General features: G+C 46.4%; 1 protein-coding gene across 1 annotated transcript in view; it reads right to left on the bottom strand.

The window, feature by feature from the left end:
- Positions 1-23122, bottom strand: part of LOC306917944 (voltage-dependent T-type calcium channel subunit alpha-1H-like) — a gene marked incomplete at its 3' end in the record, with an annotated part of 134368 nt that overhangs the window by 49885 nt on the left and 61361 nt on the right. The window contains 1 exon segment of the mRNA XM_079530847.1: positions 15578-15670. Coding sequence (XP_079386973.1) covers positions 15578-15670 — 93 coding nt within the window.

Genomic DNA, 23122 nt, shown 5'->3' with positions numbered 1-23122 from the left:
TTTTTTCTTTTCCTGTGTTGGACAGCTTCCGTGGTTTTTGACACCAATCCTTTAAGCCTTGTTATACCGCCTGCCTAATAAATCCTATACGTTGCAGCGGCTCAGTCTGCATGAAGCGTTCCTGCTACCTCGTTAGCACCAACCTTGACAGCGCGGTTGAACTCACTACTGGATTGGATGACTCATAACTCTGGTGTCACCCGGGGACGAGTCACCCGAGGCCACATGATGATTGAGTACATATAGGAAGTAGCACGGACGGCCCCCGCCCCCACCCCCCCCCCCCCCCCCCCCCGCCCCCCCCACCCATTCAATCAGCACCAGTGTTGATTTCGTCGACTAAAACTGAGACAAAACAATGTTCGCCGACTACCTTTTTCCACTGACAAAAAATAAATGGAAACAAAATGAAAACTAAGCTATGATGACTAAAACTAAGACTAAATATACAGACAATTTTCCGTCAACAAATAAAAACTAGACTAAATGTTAGGAAGGGACTAGTGGACAAGATATCCAGTATAAGTCATTTTACAATTAGTTGCATGCTGAAAATAGATGATCTACAACGATCTACAGCGCGACGCGTTGTGGTCTTGTAGATCGTCTATTTTCAGCAAGTGAAAAAAATAGTCATTACGACGGCATCAATGCCCGCCAAAATACATTTTAGTAGACTAAATCAACTGTAGATTTAGTCGACTAAAATCTTATGACATTTAGTCGACTAAAACTAGACTAAGACTAAAACATTCCAGGTGACTAAAATGTGACTAAAACTAAGTGAAAACTATTCAATAGACTACGACTAAAACTAAAATCAAAATGTGCTGCCAAAAACAACACTGCCCAGCACACAAAGAAGCATTAGGTGCCCCCTTTGGAACCCGCTCAAGGAAACCAGAGGGTCCCTGGACCCCACTTTGTGAACCACTGATGATGATGATCATCATCATCACCCCCCCCCCCCCCCCCCCCCCCCCCCCCCATGTCTACCATGGACCCTGACCACCACCTCCCTGACGACACCATGCTGACCTGGGTAAAGTCACCTCCCTGACGACACCATGCTGACCTGGGTAAAGTCACCTCCCTGAGGACACCATGCTGACCTGGGTAAAGTCACCTCCCTGAGGACACCATGCTGACCTGGGTAAAGTCACCTTCCTGATGACACCATGCTGACCTGGGTAAAGTCACCTCCCTGAGGACACCATGCTGACCTGGGTAAAGTCACCTCCCTGAGGACACCATGCTGACCTGTGTAAAGTCACCTCCCTGATGACACCATGCTGACCTGGGTAAAGTCACCTTCCTGATGACACCATGCTGACCTGGGTAAAGTCACCTCCCTGAGGACACCATGCTGATCTGGGTAAAGTCACCTTCCTGATGACACCATGCTGACCTGGGTAAAGTCACCTCCCTGAGGACACCATGCTGACCTGGGTAAAGTCACCTCCCTGAGGACACCATGCTGACCTGTGTAAAGTCACCTCCCTGATGACACCATGCTGACCTGGGTAAAGTCACCTTCCTGATGACACCATGCTGACCTGGGTAAAGTCACCTCCCTGAGGACACCATGCTGACCTGGGTAAAGTCACCTCCCTGAGGACACCATGCTGACCTGGGTAAAGTCACCACCCTGAGGACACCATGCTGACCTGGGTAAAGTCACCTCCCTGAGGACACCATGCTGACCTGGGTAAAGTCACCTCCCTGAGGACACCATGCTGACCTGGGTAAATTCACCTCCCTGAGGACACCATGCTGACCTGGGTAAAATCACCTCCCTCACACCATGCTGACCTGGGTAAAGTCACCTCCCTCACACCATGCTGACCTAGGTAAAGTCACCACCCTGATGACACCATGCTGACCTGGGTAAAGTCACCTCCCTGAGGACACCATGCTGACCTGGGTAAAGTCACCTCCCTGATGACACCATGCTGACCTGGGTAAAGTCACCTCCCTGACACCATGCTGACCTGGGTAAAGTAACCTCCCTGATGACACCATGCTGACCTGGGTAAAGTCACCTCCCTGACGACACCATGCTGACCTGGGTAAAGTCACCTCCCTGAGGACACCATGCTGACCTGGGTAAAGTCACCTCCCTGAGGACACCATGCTGACCTGGGTAAAGTCACCTTCCTGATGACACCATGCTGACCTGGGTAAAGTCACCTCCCTGAGGACACCATGCTGACCTGGGTAAAGTCACCTCCCTGAGGACACCATGCTGACCTGTGTAAAGTCACCTCCCTGATGACACCATGCTGACCTGGGTAAAGTCACCTTCCTGATGACACCATGCTGACCTGGGTAAAGTCACCTCCCTGAGGACACCATGCTGACCTGGGTAAAGTCACCTCCCTGAGGACACCATGCTGATCTGGGTAAAGTCACCTTCCTGATGACACCATGCTGACCTGGGTAAAGTCACCTCCCTGATGACACCATGCTGACCTGGGTAAAGTCACCTCCCTGAGGACACCATGCTGACCTGGGTAAAGTCACCTCCCTGAGGACACCATGCTGACCTGGGTAAAGTCACCACCCTGAGGACACCATGCTGACCTGGGTAAAGTCACCTCCCTGAGGACACCATGCTGACCTGGGTAAAGTCACCTCCCTGAGGACACCATGCTGACCTGGGTAAATTCACCTCCCTGAGGACACCATGCTGACCTGGGTAAAATCACCTCCCTCACACCATGCTGACCTGGGTAAAGTCACCTCCCTCACACCATGCTGACCTAGGTAAAGTCACCACCCTGATGACACCATGCTGACCTGGGTAAAGTCACCTCCCTGAGGACACCATGCTGACCTGGGTAAAGTCACCTCCCTGATGACACCATGCTGACCTGGGTAAAGTCACCTCCCTGACACCATGCTGACCTGGGTAAAGTAACCTCCCTGATGACACCATGCTGACCTGGGTAAAGTCACCTCCCTCACACCATGCTGACCTGGGTAAAGTCACCTCCCTGAGGACACCATGCTGACCTGGGTAAAGTCACCTCCCTGAGGACACCATGCTGACCTGTGTAAAGTCACCTCCCTGATGACACCATGCTGACCTGGGTAAAGTCACCTTCCTGATGACACCATGCTGACCTGGGTAAAGTCACCTCCCTGAGGACACCATGCTGACCTGGGTAAAGTCACCTCCCTGAGGACACCATGCTGATCTGGGTAAAGTCACCTTCCTGATGACACCATGCTGACCTGGGTAAAGTCACCTCCCTGAGGACACCATGCTGACCTGGGTAAAGTCACCTCCCTGAGGACACCATGCTGACCTGTGTAAAGTCACCTCCCTGATGACACCATGCTGACCTGGGTAAAGTCACCTTCCTGATGACACCATGCTGACCTGGGTAAAGTCACCTCCCTGAGGACACCATGCTGACCTGGGTAAAGTCACCTCCCTGAGGACACCATGCTGACCTGGGTAAAGTCACCACCCTGAGGACACCATGCTGACCTGGGTAAAGTCACCTCCCTGAGGACACCATGCTGACCTGGGTAAAGTCACCTCCCTGAAGACACCATGCTGACCTGGGTAAAGTCACCTCCCTGAGGACACCATGCTGACCTGGGTAAAATCACCTCCCTCACACCATGCTGACCTGGGTAAAGTCACCTCCCTCACACCATGCTGACCTAGGTAAAGTCACCACCCTGATGACACCATGCTGACCTGGGTAAAGTCACCTCCCTGAGGACACCATGCTGACCTGGGTAAAGTCACCTCCCTGATGACACCATGCTGACCTGGGTAAAGTCACCTCCCTGACACCATGCTGACCTGGGTAAAGTAACCTCCCTGATGACACCATGCTGACCTGGGTAAAGTCACCTCCCTCACACCATGCTGACCTGGGTAAAGTAACCTCCCTGATGACACCATGCTGACCTGGGTAAAGTCACCTCCCTGAGGACACCATGCTGACCTGGGTAAAGTCACCTCCCTGATGACACCATGCTGACCTGGGTAAAGTCACCTCCCTCACACCATGCTGACCTGGGTAAAGTCACCACCCTGATGACACCATGCTGACCTGGGTAAAGTCACCTCCCTCACACCATGCTGACCTGGGTAAAGTCACCTCCCTCACACCATGCTGACCTGGGTAAAGTCACCACCCTGAGGACACCATGCTGACCTGGGTAAAGTCACCTCCCTCACACCATGCTGACCCTGGTAAAGTCACCTCCCTGAGGACACCATGCTGACCTGTTTAAAGTCACCTCCCTCACACCATGCTGACCTGGGTAAAGTCACCTCCCTGATGACACCATGCTGACCTGGGTAAAGTCACCTCCCTGATGACACCATGCTGACCTGGGCAAAGTCACCACCCTGAGGACACCATGCTGACCTGTTTAAAGTCACCTCCCTCACACCATGCTGACCTGGGTAAAGTCACCACCCTGACATCATGCTTACCTGGGTAAAGTCACCACCCTGATGACACCATGCTGACCTGGGTAAAGTCACCTCCCTCACACCATGCTGACCTGGGTAAAGTCACCTCCCTCACACTATGCTGACCTGGGTAAAGTCACCACCCTGACATCATGCTTACCTGGGTAAAGTCACCACCCTGATGACACCATGCTGACCTGGGTAAAGTCACCTCCCTCACACCATGCTGACCTGGGTAAAGTCACCTCCCTGAGGACACCATGCTGACCTGGGTAAAGTCACCACCCTGAGGACACCATGCTGACCTGTTTAAAGTCACCACCCTGACATCATGCTGACCTGGGTAAAGTCACCACCCTGACACCATGCTGACCTGGGTAAAGTCACCACCCTGACATCATGCTTACCTGGGTAAAGTCGTGTCCTCCGTCGGTGTCTCCCAGCCCCCCCTCCAGGTCTCCCAGCTCCAGCTCCAGGGTCTCCAGGCTGCGGGCACACAGCGGGCAGCTGAGCAGCTCCAGGAGCAGCGGGCTCGGCACCAGGCCCGCCAGCTGGTACAGCAGCCTCTGACGACCTGGTTGACGAGGAGAGATGAGACACACATTTAGCTGTAATTAATTACACCCTGTGGACTTGGTGAACCAGGCCCGAGTTGGCTCTGTACTCGGACCGAATTTGTTCCTTGTGTACACCAAATCTCTTTACCCAAAATAGCAGCTTGTTAGTGTGTAGAGAGTGTACATACAGAGACAGAGAGACAGACAGAGAGACAGGCAGAGAGTGAGAGAGAGAGAGAGAGAGAGGGAGAGAGAGAGAGAGAGAGAGAGAGAGAGAGAGCTAGAGAAGAAGAAAAGTGGCTAATAAAAATACAGATGGTGAGGGAGGCAGAGAACTTATAGGCCTATAACTCAGCAGAGCATGAAAAGGTAAATTGTAAAGTGTATTGATGGTGTATTGATAGCACAGCAAAAGCTATTTAGCGCGCGCATGTGTGTGTGTGTGTGTGTGTGTGTGTGTGTGTGTGTGTGTGTGTGTGTGTGTGAGAGACTGTGTGCACAACATCAACGTGGCCCACAGTGCTACTTCCTGACTACCAGCTGACTCCTCTGCTCTCTGCTCTCTGTCACCAGAGCTATGCAGGCTGAGGCTGCACATCCCAAACACATTTCATCTGCAGGAACGACACCGAGCGTCCTGCCTTCCATTAACCCATGTTAGGCGGGAACCCCTTTTGGTGTTAGCATTATGTTATGCTTTAGCTATTGAAAAATAGCAGATCTACAAGCTTGTAGCGCGCCACCGAGTGGCGCGCTACAAGCTTGTACGTCTGCTATTTTTGAAAAATCAAAGAACGACTGACAGAAACATAGCTTTTTCAGAAAACTGTCAGGATGTAGAAGACATTTTTAGAATCTGATCTCAGGTCAAAATGGGTTAACATTATGAATATGAACCGACTGACACAGTGAGGTAAGGACAGGGAGAGAGAGAGACAGAGAGAGAGATAATCTGCGTCTTTCTTAGCTTTCATTTTAATCTATTTTCATTCCTCTACTGTTATTCGGTGACTGGTGTCTTCTCACATCTTATCGTCGGTGACGTTTATTGATGTTGTACAAGACTGATGGGGACAAGGAGACGATAACGTTTCATTAATCCATATGTCGACGCCGTCGGGGAGAAACCTGGTACGTCCATGTTTCATCGTTTTGTTTTGTTGCAAATGAATGCCCTTCTTCATCATACGATCAACTGTGTCGCACAGAAGCAGTGGAAACAGCAGATCTACAAGCTCACTGGCCGTTCACGCCGCGAGGCGTTGTGAGCCTTTTTCACTGTTTTTTAAATGATAATTAAGGAGGAACGGTTTTGGACTTACAAGGTTTCCACCCGACAGTGACTATAAGACGGTTCAACAACAATCTGGAAGCACCTCAGCTGCGTCCTTGAGCCTTCATCTGTGCTCTCCAAAGTTCTCCATCACCGGCTGTGTGTGTGTGTGTGTGTGTGTGTGTGTGTGTGTGTGTGTGTGTGTGTGTGTGTGTGTGTGTGTGTGTGTGTGTGTGTGTGTGTGTGTGTGTGTGTGTGTGTGTGTGTGCGTGTACGATATGTTACAACTACTAATTGATGTGCAGACTGAAGCCACCAGCTTTGTGTGTGTGTGTGTGTGTGTGTGTGTGTGTGTGCGTGCGTGCGTGCGTGCGTGCGTGCGTGCGTGCGTGCGTGCGTGCTGTATGGCTCCTTTAAAACAGAACTGACAAGCTTGTCATACTGTCACGGTGTGATTCACAAACACAACAATTAAAGCCCCTCTCTCTCTCTCTCTCTCTCTCTCTCTCTCTCTCTCTCTCTCTCTCTCTCTCTCTCTCTCTCTCTCTCTCTCTCTCTCTCTCTCTCTCTCTCTCTCTCTCTCTCTCTCTCTCTCTCTAGGTATGTGATAAACAGAACTGACACAATTGTATTTATTAAGATCAAAAAGCACGCAAACCGCCTGCCAAGCATTGGCCAGGCAGTTAGGAGGCGTGTACGGCAAAAAAGGTGTGGCCCATAAAGATGGTTTCAGATGGGAAGCGAGTGATGCAGACCATCTCGCTTGGCATCATTCATACATCATCTCATTCCGGCCAATCACAGTTTGCGTCCTCACCTTCGTCTTCAATGTTTGTGTTTGGTCAAACACTCAAAGCTGGCCATTCATTAATTGTCAATGGCATTCGAGGTTTGTGTTAACACAATGTTTGTGTGTGCACAATGTTTGTGTGCACAACAAACCCTCAAAGCTGGACATACTCAAAAGTCGCTTCCCGCGTGAAAAGGTCTTAAGTCTGCTGAGTATGTACAGTATGTAGGATAGGCTACAGTATTATACAGTGCGCGTGTGTGCGTGCGTGCGTGCGTGCGTGCGTGCGTGCGTGCGTGTGTGCGTGCGTGCGTGCGTGCTCACTGTGCTGTCCCATGAGCTGGTGCAGCTTGGCCAGGGTGTGCGTGTGCTCCGAGGTGGGGTGGTGGTGGTGGTGGTGGTACAGGTCTCGGCTGGGCCCGGGTCCCACGCCACAGTGCTGCTGGCCGTGAGGCGGCGGCGTCTTGCTGCTGAAGCTGCACACGAACGACGGCAGTATGGTGGGGTAGTTCATCCCGCCGTTCAACCGCCCCAACAGCGCCCCCATCCTGTGGGTATAGGGGTATGGGACGACATGTCAAAAAAATAATCTATGCAATTATAATCTAAATATGCTTAAAACTTAAAAGGGCACTTTGTTTAACCATGCACTTGAACCCCCACCATCCCCATTTTGGGGGAAACGTTTGCAAAAAATAGCAGATCAACAAGCTCTCAACGTGTAAACATTGTGAGCTTGTTGATGGTGTAGTCTATTATTGAAATAAGAAAAAATGTGCTCTTTACAGGTATAGACTGTTTATGTCTGACTGAATTTGCAGCTCAACAAAAGCTAATTCATCCTAGTGTATGACAATTTCAGGACAATTTCACTATACATTAAAATCCCTGCCCCTTTTTTTAATCACAATAAACCAATACACCAATAAACAATTATCGTCCCATCCCTATACTATACCTGTGGGTGACCGCCGGGGAGTCGCCGCTCCCGCCGTTCCCGTTCCTACTCCCTCCTCCTTGGACGGGAAACGACCTCATCTCCACCTCTTCGCCGCCCGAGTCACCGCCTCCTCCTCCGGGTACCGCACCTCCTCCTCCTCCTCCTCCTCCTCCTCCTCCTCTGCCTTCCTCTCCACCGCCGTGCTCCGAGGCGCTCGTCGTCACGCCGGTGGTGGTGACGCCGGTGTGCTGCCCGCCGTTGCTGAGGCGACAGTGGTGATGCTGGTGGTGCTGCAGCAGGTTGTGGATGGGGCGGAGCCAGGGCGCGCTGCCGGGGCCCGAGGCGCCGCCCGCGCCGCCCGCGCCCACGCCGCGCCCCCCGCCACCGAACCCGTGGCTGTGGCCGTTCCCGCCACCTCCGCTGCCACCGCCGCCGCCTCCTCCTCCGCTGCCGTTGGGGTTCACCTTCTTACCGCGTTTACTGTCATAGGAGGAGAGGCAGAGGAGAGAGCCATTAACCACTCCCGCTATACCCAAGACAGCCTCTGTAGACATTTTTAAAGCACAGTAGTACATAGTACATACTGTAGTACATAGTACATAGTAGTACAAAGTAGTAGACCATAGTATGCACTCTTGCTCACAACGAGTGTAGTAGGGATGTAGGGATGTCCCGATAATGTTGCTTTGCTACCGATCCCATCATTTGATTCTGAGTATCTGCCGATACCGATTTTCCACGATCCGATATTTATATTTTTATAGAACACTATATGCCATATCACAATATCCAAAGTCACAGACAATATCCAGTCTAATATCATGATATGGATATAATATTGATACTAAGGATGTCCCGTTCACGTTTTCTTTGCTCCCTATCCGATTCCGATCAATTGAAAATATCGTGAACGGCCCCGATTTCCGATCATATGATCGGACCGGGACAACCTTAGTACAAAGGTAACCAAATGGACTCGTATCCTCATGGTTACATCGTATACTCTCAGAGTAAGAATTAACACTGAGAATTTGAATGCGTATACTTGACCATGACCATTTTCCTAAGCACATGGATTTAGTTTGGAAACTGGGAAGCCAGTGCTGATCATTCATTTCAGTAAGGTGTGGAAATCAATTTGCACAACATTGAAACGTGCTCGAGATACAGATGTGCCGTTTGAGAACTCCACAATGTCCTGCCATTGGCAGTTCAGTAGATGTCAGTGCATTTTCAGAAACAGAACATTGTCGGTGAGAAAGGGGGGAATGGTTTTATAATATGTTACTTCTATTCAGATGCTCTGAATAGATAGAGTTCCTCTGCTGGACACTGGTTTTCAGTAGCAAAGCAGTAGAATTAAGGTTAATCAGTGAATAAAACCTGAAGGGAAAACATGCATTTTCAGAAGACCTCCAGGCAGTGGCGTTTCCAGGAATTACATTTTGGGCAGGCAAGATGTGTTAATTGTCATCTCCCCGTGCACAATCGTAGCACTAAAGGTTTACAAAGGCTGAAAGGCATATATTTACATTCCAATGGGTGATTGAGGGTCGCGCTCTACCGCAACGGCCAATCAGCTGTCCACTAATAGTTCTCAAGTCTTGTTTTTGTCCTCTCTTTTTTCTCATTGTATGGATTTTGGCCAGGCCAGAAAATGGATTTCCGCCTGTCCTCGTCTTATTGTAGATACGCCTCTGCCTCCAGGAAAAGATCAGTGAAGAGTTGGAATGGCACATCTCTAGATAATTCAACACACTAAGTATCACTATGCTGTTATTTTACAGCATTTTAACTGTGTGGAATGATTCGAAAAGTCTATTTGAAAAGGGTTTGATCCACATGCATGTATTCTTAACGGTGCAGTGATGTTTAACCAATATATCCACTCAAATATTCAGGTGCTGTAGTCCTACATATTTTAATGACTTTGGAGGAAATGTAAACATGAATAAACAGTGAATGTAGAGCCCAAAGCCTCAAGGCACCTTTATCTACTGAATGTTAAGACACCTGGTTTCCTGAAATGACTCTCTTGTCATACCTTCAAGTACAAGGAAATGCTTGAGCCTGATTTATTTCACTCTCACTCACTCAAGTGTTTCACCTCCGACATTGATATACAGCCAAATCTCAGAGCTCAGTTGAAAAGCCTTGCTATAGAGTGTCTTAAAGCATTCTGACCTGAGATCAGATTCTAAAAATGTCTTCTACATCCTGACAGTTTTCTGAAAAAGCTATGTATGATTTTTCAAAAATAGCAGACCTACAAGCTCGTAGCGCGCCACTCGGTGGCGCGCTACGAGCTTGTAGATCTGCTATTTTTCAATAGCTAAAGCATAACATAATGCTAACACCAAAAGGGGTTCCCGCGCAAAATGGGTTAAAGCATTCTCATCGTGGGACAAAAGAGAGATGTTAAATCTGGGTACTGGCTTTAGTTCCGACACCAAAGGTCTGACAGTCATTAACCCCTGGTCCTTCTGCAAAAGCATAATTGTTTCTACTGTTGAGATACAGTACAGTATAATGTAAAGCCTGCTTGGGAAGAGCATAAAGATAAATTGTCCTATGCGACAACAGGACCTATAGCTATATTCCCAGTAGATGAGCAGGTACTGTACGCCAACTATAACCATCACAGTTGTATTGACTTAACATACTGTACAGTACCATACAGATTGGTCAAAAAATGGTGACATATATTCACATAAAATGTGAAAAAAAATGTAGCTTAAACTTTAACCTTGTTTTGTAATAATGAGCATTTTCTGAATGTGCTGCGTTAAGATTCCCACCTGGGCAGCTGCAAAGCAAAGCAAAGCAAAGTTCTTTGTTTACCCAGGGTGAATGGACTAAGCTCGACGAACTTGTTTACAGCCAGACCCTGCTCATAGAACATTTCATGGTAGGGGTTCAATGCCTTGCTCAAGGGCACTTCAGCGGTGGAAATTTTAACGTGCCGGTCTGGGGATACGAACTGGCCACCTTCCGATAACAAGAACGCTCCGCAAACCGTTCGGCCACCGCTGCCCCTATAGCTGCCCACTGAGCAGGTTCATACGAGCCGTTTGGGTTCAAAAGTAATAATTGTGGTGATGTGAGTAGCGTTTCTGAACGTTCTTTAATCAAATGTACCTAGAAATAGGGCCTAAAATGACATTTATAAAGTATTATACAACCATGCACCGTCGCTAATTAAAAACACACGTATTGCTATTCCCTGCACTAGACATATGCTAATGAAACACTTCTGACATTTATCTTAATACACCATTGCTCTGGAGAGAGTTTAAACCTGATCTAACCCCTGGACACGATGATACCCAGGCAGTTACTATGATATAATATTATGGGGAAACCCTTTTAAACACTACAACAGGATTCATTTGCATTTAAACATAAGTATTCTCTTCTCTTTCTGACCCATCATTTATAAAACCACTGCCTAAGACCGCAATACTTTATTATTTATAGTCTGTCATACGCGCCGGGCATCCAAACATAGTAGAACGTACAGGCTCGCTGGACGCTTGTAGATTTGCTATTTGTGGTGCGTGAGGAGTCGGAGGGCATAACCCACCTGTGCCAGACAGAGTACATGCGCTGCAGCCCTGCGGTATGGAGAACCCACCTGTGCCAGACAGAGTACATGCGCTGCAGCCCTGCGGTACAGAGAGCATAACCCACCTGTGCCAGACAGAGTACATGCGCTGCAGCCTTGCGGTATGGAGAACCCATCTGTGCCAGAGTACATGCGCTGCAGCCTGTGCTGCAGCCCTGCGGTACAGAGAGCATAACCCACCTGTGCCAGACAGAGTACATGCGCTGCAGCCTGCGCGACAGCTTGCGGTACAGGTGGCTCACGTAGCGCAGCATCTCCTCGTAGCAGGAGCCCGGCTCGCTGTAGCTGGCCAACGTGGAGTCGTTGGACATGTAGCGCGCCCGCTGCTCCCTCATCAGGGCGTTCTCCCTCTGCTTGGTCTCGGAGAACTGGGTGGCGATCACCACGAGGCACAGGTTGATCATGAAGAAAGAGCCCACCTGGTCAAGAGGCGGAGTTGAAAGTGAGAGTTCAGTAAAAACAAGTGTTCGTATGAGTTTAGACCAACAACCCTTTAGCTCAACTAGAGCTAAAGGGTTTTTAAAAAGGAGGAAAAAAAAACTACTCTTCTATAAGTTTGCGGTCTGCCCCGTAAGTCGAAGTATTAATTCAATCAATGAATCACAACGATTAAGATTAAGTCGGTTATTGGTTCAAAATATCGGTTTCGATATATTTCTGATTGCTCAGCCCTAGTATAAACAATTCAGAGATTTAAAAAGACAAACACATTTGGTTTGAGCCCCAATTTCCTCTCTATAGTCGCTATGCAAGACCAGTAAGAGTATCTCGTTTGGCTGGGATGTAAGATGTTCCTGCTTCAGGAAGCCAGGAGCATTATATGGCCCCCTGGGATGTAAGATGTTCCTGCTTCAGGAAGCCAGGAGCATTATATGGCCCCCTGGGATGTAAGATGTTCCTGCTTCAGGAAGCCAGGAGCATTATATGGCCCCCTGGGATGTAAGATGTTCCTGCCTCAGGAAGCCAGGAGCATTATATGGCCCCCTGGGATGTAAGATGTTCCTGCTTCAAGAAGCCAGGAGCATTATATGGCCCCCTGGGATGTAAGATGTTCCTGCTTCAGGAAGCCAGGAGCATTATATGGCCCCCTGGGATGTAAGATGTTCCTGCTTCAGGAAGCCAGGAGCATTATATGGCCTCTTGTTAATGTTACCAGGCTTTTATACCATGTGTTTGGCTGTACTCTGTTCTGTTTGCATTTCTGTCTAATAAAGTATTGACTGTTTGTCTGCTGCTACAACGCAATGAGGAAATTGAGGACAATGAGGACATTGAGGACAATGAGGACATTGAGGACAATGAGGACATTGCACGTGGCCGAGGAAGAGGCAGAGCAGCGGTGGGCTGAAAGAGAAGGAAGGGTGGATTGACAGAATATGAGGCCATGATGGAGGAGCGGAGTGGCGGGAAATTGTAACATAAGTCAGGGGTTCTCAACCCGTGGGTCGCGACCCCTCGGGGGGTCGCCAAATTATTTTAGGGGGTCCCCAAATTATTTTCAAAAGAAATAAAAAATTTATTTTCACGATTTTTCAAAAATAGCAGACCTACAAGCTCGTAGCGCGCCACTCGGTGGCGCGCTATGAGCTTGTAGATCTGCTATTTTTCAATAGCTAAATTATAACAATGCTTAAAACACCAAAAGGGGTTCCCGCCCAAAATGGTTTAAGGTTATTGTAGCAGTCAATTTATATTGGGGGTCGGGAGGGGGCGGGGCGGGGGTCCCGAGACATTGCCAAAGCATTTCCGGGGGTCCCCGGCCAAAAACGTTGAGAACCCCTGACATAAGTGAGGAAAGGAAGGATGGAGACATTAGGGAGTGGGTGAAGAGAAGAATGGGGGCAGCATCCACCGTGAAAGATTCAAACATTGTATTGTATTACAAAATCTCGTAAAATATTCAACTCAAGAGTCTTAAAAATGAACTTTTGATTTGATTTGATTTAGTTTTGGGAAATGTGAAGGCCACTGCAGGTCTTCACAGAGGTTGAATATGAGCTATCCTCCCAAAGGATTTATTGAAATACCATTAGTTATACCATGCATTCTTGGCCACACCACCTAATGTGATAAATATCTTTTTTTTGAAGCAGTCCATCTCTCACCACTGTAGACATAAAGGCACAGCAGACTTCCGACTCGCTCAATAAGGATATTGTTAAAGCTGCTGGCACGGTTATCTGCCAAGTCGTAAAGTTTGAAAATCCACTTTCATTTATTGTGTAACTATAGCCTTCAGTCAAACGTATATTTGGAGGTGTAACTCAGACAGGCATATCACCATTTTTTATACTTTGACATTTCAAGTTCCCTGTAGCCACCACTGATAGTCGTGATATGACTTAGCCATAACAAAACTCCATCCCCAGACTGTCACATTAGCATGCCATTAAAATGGTAATGACAATGGAATGAGATGTTCTAGAGAGCATCTCTCTTTTGATTCTCGTTTTCACTCTGCCTTCCTCTGTCAAATTGTTCTCTGAGGCCTTAACATGCTCTCTCTCTCTCTCTCTCTCTCTCTCTCTCTACCACTTCATTATGGGCAACTTGTACAGCCTCACTCTCTCTCTCTGCCTCTGCCTCACCCTCTCTCTCTCTCTCTCTGCCTCTGCCTCTGCCTCTGCCTCTGCCTCACTCTCTCTCTATCTCTCTCTCTCTCTCTCTGCCTCTGCCTCTGCCTCTGCCTCTGCCTCACTCTCTCTCTATCTCTCTCTCTCTCTCTCTGCCTCTCTCTCTGCCTCACCCTCTCTCTCTCTCTCTCTCTCTCTCTCTCTCTCTCTGCCTCTGCCTCTGCCTCTGCCTCTGCCTCACTCTCACTCTCACTCTCTCTCTCTCTCTCTCTCTCTCTCTCTCTCTCTCTCTCTCTCTCTCTCTCTCTCTCTCTCTCTCCTCTCTCTCTCTCTCTCCATCTTTCTCTCTCCCTCACGCTATCTAAGCCACGTCTAGGTTCGCCTCGCGCGTTCCCAGCATTCTCTCCATCCCTCATACTCCCCCAACCCCCCCCCCCCCCCCCCCTCCCCCTCCTCCTCCTCCTCTCTCGCCCGTTGCCACCCTCGCTCCACTCTCCTGCCTTCGTCTCTCTCTGTCATTCTGAGTGCATACTAAGCACTTCCTACATCAAACCACAGGCAGAGGGAGAAGTAGGTCATACAGCAGAGAGAATATCCAGCCCAGGCTAGTTTCTCTTTTTAAATCGAGCAACGTGATAACAACTAAAGTTTGTCCGGTGACAAGACAGAGCACGGAGATCCGTGGAAGTTACACCTGCTTCAAAATAGTTTGTTCTTTTGCTTCATACAGAAGATGTTCAGCGCTCAAGTTAACCCATTTTGGGCGGGAACCCCTTTTGGTGTTAGCATTATGTTGTGCATTAGCTATTGAAAAATAGCAGATCTACAAGCTCGTAGCGCGCCACCGAGTGACGCGCTACGAGCTTGTAGATCTGCTATTTTCTGCTATTTTTGAAAAATCGAAGAACGACTGACATAGAAACATAGCTTTTTCAGAAAACTGTCATTTTCAAACAGACATTTTTAGAATCTGATCTCAGGTCAGAATGGGGTAAAGCCTAAAGTTAACTGGGGTTCCCCAGGGATTAGTACTTGTCCTGGTCTACACTGTGACGAGAACAGAATGCGACGCTAGGGTTCATGTTGGATAGACTCCAGTAACACAGCCTGAGCTCTACAGATACAGTTCGAGTTGAATTACATCCATGCAGGTGTTCATTATTTCCATGAACGTATGGAGCGTGTGGTTATAGTTCAAACGGAAGATACTTCTTTTACCAAACCTTAAGCTTTTGGTCCAGTGCATTTTTCAATTCATCAGCATCGGCTGCTGTTGACTTCTCAAGTTCTGTTTAGTTTTAAGGCGACTGAGCGTTTATTGCAAAGATTATGGTTGTAAAACAGTAGTGAGTCAGCAATGAAAAAAAGGGATACTTACTATAATGAGCAATATAAAATATATAAAATTGTAGAATGAGTGAGCGTCCATGACATAGTACATAATGTCAACCCATCCTTCTAATGTGATGACCTGGAAAGAGAGACAGAGAGAGAGAGAGAGAGAGAAACAGAGAGGAGGGGGGATTAGATTAATTAACATGTTCCATCCCATTCACGAGTTACACAAGTTAATTGATTGTAGAACAGCTTCCCTCCCAATAACGAGTTACGTTTTCATTGTTTAATTCACGTTTTTAATACGTTTTAGGACTCACAGGGTTTCCATCGGACATCGGTCAACGCAACAATTTCCAGTCGCACTGGCATGCAAAGGCTTCTGGGAAATTGAGACCCAATGCATTGCAATGGCGGCGCGGGGGGGGGGGGGGGGGGGGGGGGTCGTGTTCCTCCTCCGCTCTGTTGTTGATCGCCACTTTGAATTATTTTTCAACACTACGGTGAAGGATCACACCATTTTAAAGCAGATTTTCATGAAAAGGAACGATGATGTCAGCACGGTGGTTCTTCAAAGGTTAGTGAAGTCTAGGCAGTCAACGGGGCATTGCGATTCATTAATTCCGAAGTCAAACCGTTAATCAGGGACTTTTAATAATTACACACATTGCTACTCCAGCCCAATTGCTATTCATGATTACAAACACTGAAGAAATGTATTGAAATTCCTACTCTCTCTCTCTCACACACACACAGTAGCAAACATACAAAGACAGGCACACACATTATAAACAGGAAGGAACCACTTGAAGCATTCGGGCAGAAATGCATTTCCAATACTCTAAATTCTATTCTAATGTGCAGTAAGAAGGCCTTCAGTGTCTCTCAATCCCATTAACTCTGTGTGTGTGTGTGTGTGTGTGTGTGTGTGTGTGTGTGTGTGTGTGTGTGTGTGTGTGTGTGTGTGTGTGTGTGTGTGTGTGTGTGTGTGTGTTGCATAATGCAAACACTGGTACATAATTCATGAATCATAAACATAATGCACCTACACAGCAAAATCCTCCATGTTAATTTACCTCTGAGGGTGTAAAAGTGGACCCAAATGGATCCAGCGCACGCGCACGCACACACACACACACGCACGCACGCACGCACGCACGCACGCACTAAAATGCTTCTCTGCAGCAGATGAACACAGAGCTGAAGAGCGGAAACACCCTGTCTGACTCTTTTCCACATGACAGACAGACAGACAGACAGACAGACAGACAGACAGACAGACAGACAGACAGACAGACAGACAGACAGACAGACAGACAGACAGACAGACAGACAGACAGACAGACAGACAGACAGACAGACAGACTAGTGAAATACATTCACCTCCTGACCTAGACTGAATTCACCGCACTGACTTAAAGGTAGCGTATTTTGTCAAAAGGTTTAACACTGCGCAAAAAGCTTGGAATACGGATGTGTATATTACAGGAAACTCCCGTTAATCTTTCCAACAAACTCCCGTAAACTCCCGAATTGTACCATCACACCTGTATATTACCGTATATTACATGTATATGCTGCTAAACTTGAGGTTTACGGGCAAAATACAGTTCCCGTAATTGCCCGTTAACTCCTCTTTTCACGCAGTATTAAATCACTATATTGTGATAGTAATCATTGCTAGAGAGTGTTTGTTCAGTAACAGGAGTCTCCATGTCTCTCCAGCTCTTAAACAGAAAACACATTTTCAGCTAATCAGGAGAGTAGCCATTTATCAGCTTAATCTTTATAGTGTTCCAGTTCCAATTTTGTCCGCTCACTTTTTTGTGTCACTTTACAAGTCCACATGTTTAATCTGGATCCTAACTGCGATCTCTATCCTGACTGGATAAAATTGGTACCGCAACCTGCAAATGTATTTTCTGTTTAACCCATTTTGGGCGGGAACCCCTTTTGGTGTTATATGTTATGCTTTAGCTATTGAAAAATAGCAGATCTACAAGCTCATAGCGCGCCACCGAGTGGCGCGCTACGATCTTGTAGGTCTGCTATTTTTGAAAAATCAAAGAACGACTGACATAGAAACATAGCTTTTTCAGAAAACTGTCAGGATGTAGAAGACATTTTTAGAATCTGATCTCAGGTCAAAATGGGGTAATAAAATGCTGGAGAGACATGGAGACAGCTGTTACTGAATACTATCACAATACAGAGCTTTTTAATACTTATTTTAACCAAAGAAAATTACCCTACTTTTAAGGCTTAAAGGTGTAGTGAAATGAAAAATACGTTTTTCACAACTTTTAGACCATCTCCGTGGTCATCATATGAGCATACCTAACAATGGATGCCAAAAAAATGGGAAAATTCTCATTTTTGTGTGTTTTTATATCAAAAGTCCATACAAATATTTTTTGTATTACTTCCTGAAAACGAAAACGTGCTGCGTGATGACGTGTCGAGGCCCACATCGATAAAAGCCAATACAAATGAAGCTCACCCGTATCCTCTCCATATGTGCGCATCCGTGCAGCACAGCTGCTATTGATTACAGAAATCCTCCGTTTTTATTCCCATTCTAGATAACATCCAGACAGTGTATTACTCAACTTAATCATCACGCTAAAATATGTATCTGAAAACATTATAGGGTAGAAATAAGCCACATAACAGTAAACTGGTACAGCTGGCCGTCTATTTGATTTGTAAACAAACACACACCGCGCTGCTGCGTATAGCATAGCAACAGTCCCTAGCTACCGTCCCATCGCCTGAAGGGATGCGACGCTCTGATTGGTTCAGAAACTTCATAGCGGTGTTTCAACTTGAGACCGTCTGAAACTTCAAAATAAAATGTCCACCATTTCCGTTTCACTACGCCTTTAACCCATTTTGGGCGGGAACCCCTTTTGGTGTTAGCATTATGTTATGCTTCAAAAATAGCAGATCTACAAGCTCATAGCGTGCCACCGAGTGGCGCGCTACGAGCTTGTAGGTCTGCTATTTTTGAAAAATCAAAGAACGACTGACATAGAAACATAGCTTTTTCAGAAAACTGTCAGGATGTAGAAGACATTTTTAGAATCTGATCTCAGGCCAAAATGGGGTAATAAAATGCTGGAGAGACATGGAGACAGCTGTTACTGAATACTATCACAATACAGAGCTTTTTAATACTTATTTTAACCAAAGAAAATCACCCTACTTTTAAGGCTTAAACCCTCTATTCTTATAGTATAAACGGGTTAACTTAACAGACAACTGTAATTGTTTTCTGCCACGGCCAAATCTCTTGGCCAAGAAACAGTACTTTGTAGCACGACGGTGCAGCCGTGTCGAAAATAGCAGACCTACAAGCTCACAACGTGGCTTGTAGGTCGACTGTGGCTCAGGAGGTAGAGCAGGTCGTCCAATGATCCATGGGTCGGCGGTTCGAATCCCGGCTCCTCCTGTCTACATGTCGAAGTGTCCTTGGGCAAGACACTGAACCCCAAATTGCTCCCGATGTGCTGGTTGGTACCTTGCATGGCTTCCGCCGCAATCGGTGTATGAATGTGTGTGAATGGGTGAATGTAATGCACGATCTATGTAAAGCACCTTGGATAAAGGCGCTATATAAATGCACCATTTACCATTTACCATTTACAACGTGTCATGGATGGCGACACGTTGTGTCTGCTATTTTCGCCGTGCGACAGGCCATAAACAAGTAAGACGCGCAAACGCGGGAAGCGAACGCAGCTCGTAAATTGCAATAACAATTAGAATAAATTACGTAGCACGTAATTGACCCGTGGAATCAAAATCCAGAATATAACAGTTTCTTCATCTGCCCCATCAGTAACCGACCACTATTTCATCGACTTTACAGCTTTGATCCCCTTACCCTCCATTAACCACTGCCCCTCAAAAAGCCGCTGCATAAACAATACAGTCAAAATAGCACTAGAATCTGCACTGCCAACTGTCATCACTCCTTTCAATAACTATTCTGGATCTCTCGACAATTTCACAAATGGGTTCAATAATGTCCTCCTCAATGCTATAGATTCCATCGCCCCCTTCAAAACTATAAAACGCACATCACAGAATATTTCACCATGGTTCAACAATAATACAAGATCACTCAAACGAACATGTCGAAACCTTGAACAAAAATGGCGTAAAACTAAGCTCGAGGTATTTCATTTGGCATGGGATGAGTCAGTACACACATATAAACGTGCTCTACAAGAAGCTAAAAACACATACTACTCCACATTAATAGCCAACAACAAAAACAACCCCAGATTCCTTTTTGACACAATCGCCAACCTCACCAAAACCACTCCCCCAGCTCCCCCCCCTTCCATCAATCCACTAGATTTCCTTACATTTTTCAACAACAAAGTGGAGTCAATTAGAGAGCAGACTAAGAGCACTGCTACCGCTTCACCCACAACCGCCTCCCAACCTCCATCTTCCACAGCCACTCATTCCAGCATCACCCTATCACATTTTGATATAATCTCCTATGATAATCTCATTAAACTGGTCTCCACATCAAAATCCACCACCTGCCTACTGGATCCAATCCCCACCAAATTATTTAAAGAGCTGCTTTCTACACTGGGCCCCCCGCTTCTTCATATCATAAATGAGTCCCTAATCAGTGGCACCGTTCCAACAGTTTTCAAAACCGCAATAATCAAACCCCTACTAAAAAAACCTAGTCTAGATCCACACACATTAGCGAACTATAGACCAATATCCAATCTCCCATTTATGTCAAAACTGCTAGAAAAAGTTGTTGCCAGTCAGCTTACAGCCTATCTCAGCAATAACAATCTCTTTGACAATTTTCAGTCCGGTTTCAGATCCCACCACTCCACAGAAACCGCTCTGGTTAAAGTGTCAAATGATCTGCTAATGGCAATGGATGCGGACAGGACCTCTCTCCTGCTGCTCCTCGACCTTAGTGCCGCATTTGATACGGTCGATCACTCAATTCTCCTCGATCGTTTAGAACATCTAATTGGTATCAAAGGTCCTGCACTCGATTGGTTCCGCTCCTACCTCTCACATAGATCTCAGCGTGTGCTCTTCAATAACTCAATGTCCGATTTTTCCAGTGTTAACTACGGTGTCCCACAAGGCTCAGTTCTTGGTCCAATCCTCTTCTGTTTATATATGACACCATTAGGCGACATTTTTAGAAAGTCTGGCATAGAATACCACTGCTATGCAGACGACACCCAAATTTACATCCCCATCACAGCAACTGACCCATCCAACATTCACAAACTTGAAATCTGTCTAGCCGAGGTAAAGAAATGGATGAACAGCTCCTTCCTACTCCTGAACTCTGCCAAATCAGAGATGCTACTAGTCGGTCCAGCCAAGCATACTCATCTGTTCAATAACATAACCCTTAACCTCGATGGCTGCCCAATAACCCACAAACCAACAGTCCGAAATCTAGGAGTCATTTTTGACACATCTCTATCTTTCACACACCACATAAAAAGCATTACAAAATCTGCCTTCTTCCATCTGCGCAACGTTGCTAGAATCCGTCCAATACTCTCACTTCCCGACGCCGAAACCCTGGTCCACGCCTTCATCACCTCAAGAATAGACTACTGCAATGCCCTCTTCTCCGGTTTACCATCAACAGCAACAAATGGCCTCAGATTAGTACAAAACGCAGCAGCTAGAGTACTCACCAGAAAAAAGAAATTTGACCACATCACACCAACACTAATAGAACTTCACTGGCTACCCATACAGGCCAGAGCCGACTTCAAGATACTCCTCCTGACCTATAAAACCCTAAATGGACTCGCACCACCTTACATGTCCAGTTTAATAAATATATACATCCCCCCAAGACCACTACGCTCTCAGGATGCTGGAAAACTCACAGTCACAACACATAATAAAATAACGGTTGGGGGCAGAGCTTTCACACACCGTGCCCCCTGTCTCTGGAACGCTCTCCCTCAGGATGTCAGAAATTCACACTCCCTGGAAATTTTTAAGTCAAGGCTAAAAACACACCTTTTTTCTATACATTACGGTTCCGCTTAGTTTTTAATCAGTATGATTCATACAGCTATGCACATTTTACTATGTTTTACTATGTTTTTATTGCTATTTGTGTTTGATTTGTTTTGTATCAATGCTGTAAAGTGCACTGAGACCCCCTGGGGTGATTTTGTACTATAAATAAAATAAACTGAAACTGAAACTGAAACGTACTTTTTAAGGTTTTTTAAGTTAAGTTTTTTTAAATTAAATGTTTTTTTAAGTTATTTTTTTAGTGTGTGTATGTGTGCGTGCGTGTTTCTTTTTTAGGTTTTTTTTTAAAAAGTTTTTTAAGTTAAGTTTTGTTTTAAGTTAAGTTTTTTAAGTTAAGTTTTTTTTAAAGTTTTTCCTTTTTAAGTTTTTTCCTTTTTAAGTTTTTTTTTTAAGTTATTTATTTTTTTAAGTTAAGTTTTTTGTGTGTGTGTGCGTGCGTGCGTGTGTGTGTGTGTGTGTGTGTGTGTGTGTGTGTGTGTGTGTGTGTGTGTGTGTGTGCGCGTGCATGTGTGTGTGTGTTTTTGTGTGTGATACAGCTGCGCCCTCTGGTGGTGGGCGGGTGGTGTTACAGCGTGACACACAGACAGACAGACAGACATGATCTGCTGGGTCTCATAGTAAATGCTCACTGCGTTCGCAATCACTGCGTTCGCAATTAGGCTTAACAGTCACACTACAGTAATTCATATTTTCTCAGCATATTTGTTTTTCAACCAACGAAACAAATCAATGCTCAGTGGAACAGAAGACCGGGCATGTCTCCATGTGATGTGTTCAGACATAATTGTCGCTGTCAGCCAGAAGCCGTATTGTCCACAACCGCTGCTTGTCTGTGAATAGAACAAAGAACCTGTACGTGCTCTAACAGATAGCTATGATGTAGTCAGAAGTTCTTGTTAGAAACTCACAGGCAGACATAACCACTTTGACATCCCTATTTTGGGCATGCCATCATAGGCTACTTTAGAATAAAATATGGCATTGATAAGGCATATTATAATAATAAAGATAAAATGTAGAATTGCAAGGTTTCCGCCCAAACCGTAACAACATTGAACTCTTGTTGTGAATTGTATGTTTCGCTCCAGGCTTCAACATATTACAACTGGAGACTTTGGCTACACTGAACATAATGATTATAATAAATGTAGAATAAATGTAATAAAGGTTTTCGGCTTCACCCAGCAGAGAAGCTGCTCAGGTGGTCATATAGAGTGCTTGGGAGTTGGGAGTATAAGTGTCTTGCTCATGGACACCTCGACACTGTACTGTAGGTCCCCTAGTATTTCCCTCCACACGTTTGCCAAAACAGACGATGAACAAGAACGCCCCAGGTTAAGTAGCCTCCGTCCCAGCCTTACTCATCTGCAAAAAGCCTGGTCACAATATAAGGCAGAGATTGCATAGCCGGAAGTATCGGTCCGGAACATCCGTCGGATGTATTTCCCCTGGATACGATATTTTTTTTCCACCAATCACAACACTTGTTTCATACACGGATCTGTAAAGCATCAACGACGTCATTTCC

Source organism: Electrona antarctica (genome assembly GCF_951216825.1).
Source record: "Electrona antarctica genome assembly, contig: scaffold_197, whole genome shotgun sequence".
Taxonomy (NCBI): Eukaryota; Metazoa; Chordata; class Actinopteri; order Myctophiformes; family Myctophidae; genus Electrona; species Electrona antarctica.
This window is presented reverse-complemented; position numbering and strand designations above follow the sequence as displayed.